The sequence below is a fragment of the Ceratotherium simum genome, chromosome 30 (assembly GCF_057802395.1).
Source record: "Ceratotherium simum simum isolate JZ-2026a chromosome 30, ASM5780239v1, whole genome shotgun sequence".
Taxonomy (NCBI): Eukaryota; Metazoa; Chordata; class Mammalia; order Perissodactyla; family Rhinocerotidae; genus Ceratotherium; species Ceratotherium simum.
In genome coordinates this window covers 14,531,847-14,544,000 of record NC_141929.1, presented here as the reverse complement: position 1 = coordinate 14,544,000, position 12,154 = coordinate 14,531,847, and the positions used below count along the sequence as shown (strand labels likewise).

At 54.4% G+C, this 12,154-nt stretch overlaps 1 protein-coding gene across 1 annotated transcript in view; it reads right to left on the bottom strand.

Moving 5' to 3' along the window:
* Positions 1-186: 186 nt before the first annotated feature.
* The window catches only part of IL34 (interleukin 34), a 53,775-nt gene continuing 41,807 nt past the window's right edge, over positions 187-12,154 (bottom strand). Inside the window, exons 2-7 of the mRNA XM_014788565.2 lie at positions 9,541-9,950; positions 4,643-4,776; positions 3,734-3,811; positions 3,286-3,447; positions 1,079-1,214; positions 187-851 (exon numbers count right to left, since the gene is read on the bottom strand). Coding sequence (XP_014644051.1) covers positions 676-851; positions 1,079-1,214; positions 3,286-3,447; positions 3,734-3,811; positions 4,643-4,776; positions 9,541-9,568 — 714 coding nt within the window. The 5' untranslated portion in view covers positions 9,569-9,950 and the 3' untranslated portion in view covers positions 187-675. The remainder of the gene's footprint in view (positions 852-1,078; positions 1,215-3,285; positions 3,448-3,733; positions 3,812-4,642; positions 4,777-9,540; positions 9,951-12,154) is intronic.

Below are 12,154 nucleotides of genomic sequence, written 5' to 3'. Positions count from 1 at the left end.
CCAGGCCCCCTGGCTAAGGCTCCGTCCATCCCAAATCCGAACCCTCAGACCGAGGCCCCAGGGCCGCACCAGCCCGCCCCGACCTCCTGCACTTGGCCAGCTGGAGCTGGAGGGGGAGGCGGTGGAGGGTTCCAGGCCCTCTCCGGGTTCAGTCACCCTCGCAGATGCAAACCAAACCAAACCAAACCAAACAAAGCAGGCGTTTAATAGAAAAAATCGAAGGAACTGGAAGGGCATCCACTGTGGCAAGATGTGGCGCTCGGCTCTGCCCCACCCCCCGGCCTCACGGAGCTGCGTCTGCCCCACGCCCACCAGGCCCAGCTCTCGCCTCCGCAGGCTTGGGGACCTTCAGTGCTGCCTTCAGGCGAGGGATGCAGCCCGGGCGGTGCCAGGAGGGGCGAGAGCTCTGTGCCCCCAGGTCCCCGCAACTCCAGGGGAGACCATGTGAGGCACGGAAGGCAGGAAGCTGAGCCCTTCTCAGGCACAGACTCCCCAAAGGAAACACCTCCTTCCAGGGCTTCCTCTCCAAGGCAGGGGGTGGGAGGGGGCTCCCCACCACCACCCAGCAAAGTCTCAGGCCCAGCTGAACTCCCATGGGGCCCCTCCAGCCTCCCCACCCAGGTCACCATATAGGCCACGCAGGACAGGAGGCCTCGCTCCGTGTCCCCGGCAGTGTCACTGAGTTGGGGGTCCAGCCTTGGGTCCCGGGGAGCGGGGCAGGGAGGTGGGGGGCTGCTGGGGTGGAGGGTACAGCTGGGCAGCCGCACACTGTGACGACGGGGACTCCTGGCTGTGGGGCTGAGGGCTTGGCACCGCACAGTCCTGCCAGTTCAGGACGGAGCTATGTTTACCTGCAGGGGACAGGAAAAAAAGACTGCAGGACTGATCAACACCCCCTCGTCCCCAGACCAAGCCACACTGCTCTTGTCCCCATACCCAGGGCCCATCTCGACTTCCAGAAATGGCCTGTATCCCTGGGGAGCAGAGGGCCTGCCCGGGGGGAGCCCCAGCTCTGCCCAGTGACCCGGGCCCAGACTCCTGGTGTCCTGCCCCAGCCCCATCCACCCGAGCTCCTTACAGCAAGGGCAGTAGAGCAGCTCCATGACCCGGAAGCAGTTGTCCAGCAGGGCTTTGGGCCGCACCAGCTTCAGGCTCAGCCCCGGGGCACTCAGGAGTGACAGCAGCGCTTCCACCTTGGGGCTGACCTCCACATCCTGGAAGGAGGAAACTGTTAGCACCAAGGGTGAGCGAAGAGACGGCCACGTCCCAGGAGAGCTGTGCCCCCTGGAGGGGCACAGACCACGGAAGAAAGACAAGACTTCTGTGACCAGGAGGCCTGGGCAATTTCTCTCCTCCTTCTTCCTGCAAGTGCCAAGTTTCCTGAGGGGGGTCCCCCTCGATGCCCCTCACCCAACCACAACACAGACGCTTCTCTTTCTCCATCATCGGTAAAATGACTGCAGGGGGCAGGCGGGACAGGGAGGAGGTCAGGGTGTGCGGAGTTCCTGGCCCCAAGAACACTGTCCTTCAGGATGCAAAGACCCCCACTGACTCCAAGGAAGAAGAGAAAGGACCCTCATGAGGGTCGTATGGTGAGGACAGCAAGGCCAAGACTCACGGGCAGGGCCGGGTCTCCAGTTCCCAGGTCAGGGGCTTCTCTCCACCATACTTAACAAAAGGAGCACACACGGTGTGGGGAGCCCCACGGACATCGTGGAGAGAAGTCTCTGAGCAGGGGGCAGAGCCGTGGTAGAAGGCATCTCGTAGAAGGAAATGGGGCCCAAGCTGGGGGTAAAGTGTGCTGTGTTGAATTGTGTGTCCCCTCTTCCCCCCAAAAACCTGTGTCCAAGTCCTAACCCCTGGTACCTGTGAATGTGACCCTATTTGGAAATCGGGTCTTTGCAGATGTAATTAAGGATCTCAGGATGACATCATCCTAGATTTAGGGTGGGCGCTAAATCCAATGACTGGTGTCCTTATAAGAGAAAGGACACGAGACACAGAGGGAAAGACTACGTGAAGATGGAGGCAGGAGTTGGAGCGATGCTGCCATAAGCCAAGAACACTAGCAGCCACCAGAAGCTGCAAGAGGTGGGAAGGATCCTCCCTAGAGCCTTCGGCGGGAGCGTGGCCCTACCGACACCCTAATTTCAAACATCCAGTCTCAAGAACTGTCACAGAATAATGTCCATTGTTTTAAGCCACCAGTTAGTGGTAATTTGTCACAGCAGCTTGGAGAGAGGAGTGAGGATAGCGGGAGGGAAAGGCGCCCACCCCCACGGCCCACTCCCTCCAGGGGAGACCCCACTGCCCAACGGATGCTGGGCATATTTGGAGCGGGCTATGGGCTACTAACATTGTTAGAGGGAAGCAAGATTTAAAAGCTGGTTAAATCTGAACAACCCCAGTGGGCAGGGCCTCAGCCTACCTGGCAATCTCCTTCCCAGCCCCCAAATGAGCCACTGAGAGCTCTCAGAGCCAGAGACCCTCTTGAGGAAAAACGAGGATGGAGAACTGTGTCTTCCCCAGGTCAGCTCCAACTCACCCTGCCCACAGGCACAAAAGAGCCACCAAGGAAATCCCTGGGTGCTGGCTCACAGCTGGTGCTGGGTGTTCTGGAGGGGCCGTGCCCCAGAAGCTGAGCTGGGCAGCAGGTGGGGGTCCCCAGGGCAGAGCTGGGCTGGGGGAGAGGGGGTGCGGGGGAGGGGTCCCATGGCTCACACATGGCCTGCGTGGGCACACACTGATCCTGTCACCTTACTCTTCAGGTTTTTTAGAGGACGTATCCCCGAGGCCTGAGATCAACCCTGCTGAGCAGGCGGTTATCAGGCACCTCTTTTATTCTATTATTAAAGTCAGTAGTTTACATTAGAGTTCCCTTTGTGTTGTCTGTTCTATGGGCTTTGACAGACGCAGGATGTGATGTATCCACCATTACAGGGTCACGCAGAAGAGCCGCATCACCCGAAAAAGCCCTTGTGCTCCATCTATTCCTCCCTCCCCCTCCCCGCCAGGAACCTCTCTTTTAGATGTGGAAACAAAGCCAGAGGGACCAGTGACTTGCCCAGGATCACAGCAAGAGTGACAGAACCTGGAAGAGAATCTCATCTCCTGCCCTGCGCCCCCAGCCCACCTCCCAGTCATCTCTGGCCATCTCTTCCTCTCCCCCACTTCTCTCACACCCTTCAGGATATGCTGGACTTTCCGTGAGTTTACATCCTCCCTCACACACACACACACACACACACGTGCCCCGCCCACCCGCCCACACCCTGCCCAGCTCACCTTGAGGCTCTGCTGGACATCCAGCAGCAAGGTGTGTACCTCCTCCAGGTACTTCCAGGACGGGTGGCCCTCGAGCAGCACCTCCTGCAGCGACTCGGTAGCACTGAGACTTACCCAGACCCACAGATACCGCAGCTCCTGCTGGCTCACCCGGGCCCTCCGCTGCAGGGACAGGAAAATCACTGGAAACCCCAGACTGGGGCCTCTGGGCCTTCCCCACCCCCACTCTGACACCCCCACCCCAGGGTTTGCCCTGCATAGGGAGCCGACCATGGGCATCCACTGTGGCCGGCAGGCAACCTCAGGCCTGGGCCAAGGGCGGGCTTGCTTGAGGGACCAGGAAAGGCCCCTGGCAACAGGACCTGTCAAGACCAGTGTGCCTCTCAGGCTGGGCCCAGGGGATGTCCCAGGAGGCAGGGGTCTCCCCAGCCCCGGGGGGGATTCTCACCAGCCTGGTGATGTTGGCCATTCTGAGCACCCCCTCATAAGGCACGCTGACCCTGTAGTTGATGGGGAAGTAGTGTTTCTGGGGAGGCACAAGAACAAACCACGAGGTCATAGTCAGAAATGGCTCAGACAGGCCCCCAACCTCCCAGAGGAATCTGATGTGGAGGAGAAAACCCAGGTCCAGCCCTTTGATGGCAGAAGTGGCCCTCTACGGAGAATAGACACTTGGCGCCCCACGGGGGTAAAGACAGCTCTCTCTCCTCAGGGACACAGGGAAGGCTGAAACAAAGCATGTAGTTGCTGTTAAGGCAGAAGTTTCAGGCCAAGAAGCAGTGTGAGAGACACACCACCCCAACAGAAACATACTCTTCAGGGAGTGAGGGAGATTACTTTAAAAGATTACTCTGAAAGTAGTTATAGTGATGGTTGCACAACTCTGCGAATACACTAAAACCCACTGAGTTGTACATTTTAAATGGGTGAATGGTGTGGTATGTGAATTGTGTCTCAATAAAGCCGTTAAAAAAAGACATACAGAGCCATGTGTCAGTGGGCTTCTCCATCCTACAAAAAGAATCGAACATTCTAATTTCTAGGTCCTTATCTCCTCTGCTAATAAGGGTCTGGGGTTCCCCGAAAGTTTCCTGGAGTCCATTTCTTAGTCACAGAGTGTGTGCCACGTGGAGGTGGGATCAAAGGTCAGATCAAGGTGTAGAGGTCCCTAGGGACAGATGGCGGGAGAGGGACAGTAAGTGCAGACCAGGCGTGTGGGTGTGTGTGGTGAAGGAAGGGGCCATGGTAGGCTCAGGGCTGACACAGGTCCAAGGAGGGACCCTGAATGTCCAGATCCCTACGCCCAGTGAGCCAAGGGGCCTGGGAAGAGGGACACAGCAGGTGCCCACATGGTTACCATGTATTGAAGGCGGTTCCTGTACTGCAGCTTGTCCCGCAGAAAGCCGGTGATGGCGCACTCCTCGCTCTGGGTCAAGGGCCACACCTCCAAACCCTCATTCCCCAATGCCATGCCAAGGAGGATCCCCAAATCTGCGGACCACACCCAACAGAACACATGAGCAACACTGCCCGGGTGTGCAAAGCTGTGCACAACTGTCCTCCCTTTCCCCCAGTCACAAGTCCTCATGGGAGGGGCTACGGGGAGGGGACGCAGAACCTCCAGGAGCCCTTCCCACCACCCAGAATGCTTTTCCTGGGGTCTGGGCTCCAGGGCAGCAAAGCCAGGCAAGCAGGAGCCGTCTAGCCCGTCCACCCTCACCCCTGGCCAGCAGAGCCCCCCTGGAGCCACACCCTGGGGTTGGTCTCCAGTCTCCTCCCCACTCCTGCCCCACGGGGCAGGCACAACCTCCCATCCAGGGCAAGCTTAGTCCCTCTTCTAGCACTGACATATTTTCAAAGCCTCTTGATGTATTTTCTATCGGGAGATTCAGATGTGGATTCTAGTTCCAACTCTACCAATGACTCTTGGGTGACCAAAGCCAATTTTCTTCCCTGCTCTATCTGACCTCGGCATCTCTCTCAGTTAGACGCACCAGCCGGTTTGTAGCGGCCCTTCCAGTTTGCTCATTCTGGGATGCTAAGCGAATCTCACTCAGGCTGTTTTTCTTCCATGCCAATAAACTAGCTGCAGCCTTCCGCACGTTACTAGCCTTCACACTAGGGGTCGCTGTGACTTCAAAAACAGCCCGTGATATCCACGTAACTGAACAGACTCACAAAAAGTATCTGAGGGAATTTGCAACAAATATGAACAAGGGTTAAGTCAATTAGAGCAGAAAGAATAACATATACATGGGCAAGAGATGTATCCAAAAAATCGACCTCACTAATAAAAATAAATTCACATTAAAACAATCAGAGGCCGTGTTTCACCTATCGAAATGGAAAGTGGGTTTTTTTAATTGTTTATTTTATTTTAATAACACTTGGTGCTGGCAAAGTAGTGAAGCAGGGGCTCTCATCCTGGAAAGCAATTTGTCAATGTTTGTTATTAATGGACTTAAAAATGTCCACACCCTCTGACCTATTAAACTCATTTCTAGGAATAAATCTGAAGGAAAACCAAAAAGAGAGACATAACCAAAAGATGTGTGGACAAAGACTTCCATTGTAGCATTATTTTATAATAGTGAAAATCCGTAAATGGCCTAGATGTTCAATAATAATGAATGTAGGCAATAAAAATCACGCTGTCAAAAAAAGCTTATGATATGTTCACATGATAAGAAAAATACTTATGCTTAGTGAGGTTTAAAAAAGCATGATTCAACACTCCTTATCTGGGTATACAGCATAACTTGGACTTTGTTCATTATATAAATGTGTGTGTAGAAAATGTGGAAAGAAGTGTACCATATCGCTATGGGAGATTTTTATGTTCTTTATATTTTCATAGGACATATTTTATATTCTACAATCAATATCTACAGGTATTATTGTTATAGTCAAAAGCAATATTTTCTTTTCTTTTCTTTCTTTTTCTTTCCCGCACCGCCCCCCCCCCACCCCCGCCCCAAATAGCCAGGCAGGCTGAGTCACCGCCTTGGTCCACCCCCGGTCATGAGTAGGAATTACTGACTGGACTTTCCCCACGCACCCCTCTGGCACTTAGGAAGACTTTTGCTCTGAAATGCTCACTGGTCTGGGCCTGCTCCCCATCACTTCCCCACCTCCTTCTCAGTCCTGCTGCCATGCCTCTGCTCCTGCTGGGCCCCTCACCAGGAGCACCCTCAGGTCTGCCTAAGCGCTGTGCCCGATCTGGGCTGCAGCTCACCAGCCCTTCCTCTCGCCGAAGTCTGACAACCACGTTTTTTGCAAGGTTGCAAATCTGCAACCCATCTTTCACCTCCACTCTCTCTCTTCCCACGCGCTCTCCTCAGTATTTGGACACAGGAACAGATAAACACAGACTGAACCAGTGTTTCTGCGCACTTTCTGTCTTGTCTCTAATTGTTAACCCTCTCAGCTTGGCACCCCTGCAGGTCAAGATCATTCCTGCATCAGGTGTTTTGCTCCTACTCTGCCCCTGCCCTGGGTATCCTCTCACTGCAGACCTCTTTCAAGGTCTCCCCAAGACTTCTTCCCTCCCCAGACTCTCCCCTGCCCACACCAGCCCCCACCAATCCCCGTCTCTAGCATCATCTGTCCAATTCACTCATGATCTTGACCAGACAACTTAGCCCTTAGTGTGTGAATACGTAATGCTGTTAACCACAGCACAGTCTTATTTACTGAGTGCTGTGGGGGTTCACCTCGAGCAGGGAAATGGGAGCGTGCGTCTGAATCTCCTGGGGAGCTGGTAAAGGCCCAGAGAGCCAGCCCACCGCACAGTGTCTGATTCAGCAGGTCTGGGGTGGGGCCAGAGAATCTGCATGTTGAACAAGTTCCCAAGGAAAGCTGATGCTGCTGGTCTGGGGACTGCACTTTGAGAACCATTGACCCAGAGTGACAGTTGTAAAAATCTGTATCTCTGTCCATACTGAATCTTCTTTCCCACGTGGAAGTCACCCACTGGCTGCCCACTCCACCCTCCAAGTCCTACCCCACACGCCCTTATCTGAGTCCTGGCCAGGGGCCTTCAGGGCCTGGCAACTGTGGGCTCATACAGGGAACTTACAGAGCCTCCGTGCCTCCCAGCCTGGCACACACGGGCTGCCCTGGAAACCCTATCCATCGATGATCTGCCTTCTCCCAAACTTAGACTTCCTCCTAGTCTGCAACCCGACTACCGTTTCCAACTTTAAGCTTCTTTCCTGCTGCCTCCACCCCGAGAAAAAGGCCAGCAAACAGGTGACTAGGCAGGGACAGCACGCTGTAGCCTCACGGCTGCTCTGCACCCTGGGAGCCCTGCAGCCAGTGCAACCCTGACCCTGGTCAGGAGGCCCGTCTTGCCCCTGCTTCCTCCAGAAGTAAGAGGCCCACAAGGCACAAGAGGAGGCTGAAGAAAGAGCAGCTGCCCTTTGTACAGTCACAAACGGGGCTACCACCCCCACCTCCAGCGACCAAATCTGAGCCTGTGTAGGGGGTTGAAAAGCAACCCCTCATAATTCATGTTCACCCAGAACCTCAGACGCCATCTTATTTGGAGATAGGGTCTTTGCAAATACAATCAAGTTAAGGATCCTCAGATGAATCATCCTGGATTTAGGGTGGGCCCTAAACCCAATGACTGGTGTCCTTATAAGAAGAGGTGAGGACACCGAGACACGCAGAGGGAGAGCAGACTGGAGTGACACTGCCACAAGCCAAGGAGCACTGGGAGCCACCAGAAGCTGGAAAAGGCAGGAAGGATCCTCCCTTAGAGCCTACAGAGGGAGTGTGGCCTCGCTTGATTTCAGACTTCTGGCCTCCAGAGCTGCGACAGAATAAATTTCTGCTGTTTTAAGCCAAGTTGGTGGCAATGTGTTACGGCAGCCAATCTTCTCCAGCACCCCAGGCCCTCTGCAAGCCCCTGATCTGCATCCACACCCTCTCCCTCACGCCACAGCCAATCCTTGCCAAGTCCTGCGATCCACCCTCCCCTCCACCATGCCTTCTCATCCTCACTTCCGTCTCTGGAACTGGCCCTCATTACTTCCCGCCCAGAAGGTGTGACAGCGACTCTTGCAAGCACCGCAGGATTGCTCGTCCGAAAGCAGAGTAACTCCAAACCTCCACCCCAGGTCACGAACGTTCCAGGGCTCCCTGTTATCTCACGAATTAGGAACTTTTCACCCTGGCTTCCAAGGCCTGAGCCACCTGAGCCCAAACCAGCCTTCCAGGCTGGCTTCTTACTGTCCCACTGCTGAGCCCTTGCTCATGCTGTTCCCTCTACCTGGAACACTGTCCTCACCTCCCCATGTCTACCTGTGTGGACACCGCCCACCTTCAAGACCATTTCAAGCAGTACCTCACCCACGCTGCTTCTCCTGCTCCTCATGACCTGGAAGCTTCCAGAACACCGGGCCTGAGTCCTTTCGCTGTTCTGAATGTTCTGACCCTTTGCAGTGTCCCTCCACAAGGGCCAGGGTGGACTCAACTCCTCTGGAGTCCCTCAAAGGATCAAACTCTGGACCTCCTCCTAACTCTGTGCCAGGCACTGGGAGAAAGGCACAAGGCAGCCCAGGTCCTTGTCGCCATGGCAGTAACTCTCCAGTGGGCACGTGGGAGGCACCAGAAAAATATGTTGAATTTGAGTCAGTTAAGTTGCATCTTGGAGTCTGGAGGGATCTTGGTCTGGCCTCCCACCAGCAGACTTGAGAAGCTTCTAGATTCTTTTTTTTCTGTCCTCATTTCAACTTATTTTCTCTTTACCAACAACAGTGTTCTCTTTCTGCCTTATAATTTTGTTCTTTATGGAGGGAGGGTCAGAGGGAGCAGGCTGCCTTCCCCAGGCACGTGGGTGCACTTCTCCCGTGGGTCTTGGGGCCCAGACTTCCACAATCCCCACCCCCAGTGGGCCACACCCAGAGAGGCCAGAAATCACCTCCATCTCCACTGTACTCCCCAGCGCCAATGAGTCTAAGAAGATGAAATGCTGCCACCTACCCCCAGTGCCTGCCCTGTCCCCATGACCACCCACAGACTGTGCCCACCCAGCCTAAGATTTGCACTCACCATGCCCGTCTGACCTGGGGTCACCTGGAGACAGGGCAGAGGGCAGCCGTGGGAGTCCCCGAGGGTGCCTGTGGTTAAGCTGGGAAGCATCTCAACTTCTCATCAGCAAGAATGACCCAGTTGCCATGGTTACGGCAGAGCCTGGCTCCCGGCCAAGGCCTCCTCAAGGCGGTCTCCATGGACCCCCCCAGTACTCACAGCGTAGCCAGGCGAATCCCCGGGGCATGGTGGTATGCTGGGTCCCCCAGAGAGCAGAGGCGGTGTCCCCGGCGGTGTGTCTATCCACAGAGGCCCGAGTGGGGCCTACATGGCCTCGGGTCAGCAGAGGTGGCCCAAAGTCAGGGAGGGCTGGCCACGGAGGGGTCCGGCAGGGGGCGGCAGGTGCTCCTGGGGCAGCACCCGCCCTTATCTGCCTAGCAGTGCGGAGGGCAGCCAGCGGGCGGCTGCTGCGCGTCCCATGGCAGCCAGGACCTGGCCTGAGACAGCGGCCTCGGGGTCTTCCCGCCCGAGCAGGAGGAGAGAGTCCCCAGCAGGCCCCTTGGAATCTGGGGCTGGGTTGTGCTGTCTCTGATTTCCTCGTCTGCAGCTGCTCAGTGTGAAATCTGGCTCTGGAAAGAGAAAGGAGGAGAGAAAGCGATTATGTAAGAGCCGTGCTGCCACTCAGCCGTCAGTCGCAGGCACCGAGAGCCTACCGTGCTCGCTGCATCCACGCCAGGCTGGACCCCAGGAAAGGCCGGAGGCGCACAGCCCTGCCCTGGCGGCTGGCCACTCAGGGACACAAAAATGACTCCAGAATGTCCAAAGGGCACGCCAGCCCAGGAGCTAGTTACAATGACACGGGCTGGCAGCCATGGGCCCAAACAAAAGCAGGACCAAGGACCGAATGGGCAGTGTGGGCTAAGCCAAGGAGCCTCCCGAAGGAGGAGAGACTGCAGGTACTGGAATGACTCGGGCTGCAGCAGGGTGTAAAACAGCAGCAGGTCACTCACGCCCCCACTCACCTGCAGGCTTAGTCCCATTCCCACGTTACCACAAATCCGCTTCCCTCTTAATAAGGCTGCCAGGTGAAATACCAAACAAATTTACCCAGTTAAATTTTAATTTCAGAAAGACAACACATAGTTTTTAGTACAATTATGTCACCAATACTTTTCTAGTATAAGTATGTCCCAAATATTATGTGGGACATACTTATATTAAAATTATATTCATTATTTAACTGCAATTCCAAATTAACCAGGAATCTTGTATTTTTATTTGTTATTTTGGCAACTCTATGATAATAATGGAATAGCTCTTTCCAAGTGCTTGCTATGTGCTAGGCCTAGGGCTAAGGCCTTTATATCCATTAAATCCTTGCACCAATTTTATGGGACCATAAAATCTCATTTTATCAATAAGAAAATCACAGCCCAGAAAGGTTAAGACACTTGTCCAAGGTCACATAGCTTGTAGGAAGCGCTACAAGAATTCAAACTTGGCCTGCTGGTGGCCACTCCGGCCAGCCGACAGCCACATGAGAGTTAGGAAGTCCTTACCAGCTGGGCATGGGGTTGGCTCACAGTCATCTGTCCCTCACTGGACTCTGCAAGGTACAGGCTGCTTGCTGTTCCCATTTTGTAGATGAGGAAACTGAGGTTCTGAGAGGCTGAGTTGGCTGGTGACAGATCTGGCTCTGAATCAAGTCTCTGACTCAGTTCTCTTCCATCCCTTTGCCCTCTCCTTGTTTCCCTGCTGGTCGGGCGAAATGGCCACAGGTTGATGGCCCCAGGGGAAAGTAGGTGTGATTTGGTGGTCTTCTCCATTCTGGCATCCACGGCATTACCATAGAATATACTGGAAGTTCTGGCTCTTACCCTCGGAGGTTCCTAGCAGGCAGGCAGGGCCTCACCCAGGGAACGTGGATGTTCCCATTCACCCCTTGTGTGAGGTCACCCCTGGATCCCAGCTCCTCCTCTGACCCACCCTGCAATTTCCCTGCTGTTACAGAGTTACCACGAACACGAATCTAACTGAAACTTTTTGTTGTCGTTACTTTGGGTTTTTTCAGGTTTACTGAGGTATAATTTACATACAATAAAATTCATCTTTTTTACTGTATAATTTTATGAGTTTTGACAAATTCACAAAGCCCTGTAACCAATACAATAATCAGGATATAAAACATTTCCATCCACCCAGAAAATTCCCTCCTGCCACTCTAGTCAAGCCCTCCTCCACCCCCAGCCCCAGGCAACAACTCGTCTGTGTTCTGTCCAGAGGATTGCCTTTCTCAGAACCCCATCGAAATGCATCCACAGCATGCAGCTTTCTGTGTCCGCTCCTTGCACTTAGCATTCTGCACCTGGGATTCAGCCAGGTGGTTGCATGAGCTAGTGATTTGTTCCTTTTTCTCACTGAGTAGTATTCCACTATGTAGATGGATCACTGTTTGTCTATCCACCAGCTGAAGGGCATCTGAGTTTTTTCCAGTTTTTGATCACTATGAATAAAGCCACGACAAGCCTCTGTGTACAGGTTTTGGTGTGGACAGACGTTTCCATCTCTCTTGGGCCTATCTATAACCTGGAGGCATCGTGCTCCACAGCCCTTCAGAACATCTCGGCTCTGCGTGCTGCCCACAGGGGCCCAGGCAATGGTATCCTGTCCTGTCCTGCTCCCACCGGCTGGAGTGTCCCTCAGCCCAGACCTCCCCACACACCAGAATCAGGCTCTGCGCCCTGTCCACACCCCACAAAATTCTCTTGGCAGCCTCTTCACTCAGAAATCTCCTGGAAAGGTCCCCAGTGCTGAACCCCACCACACACCCTGG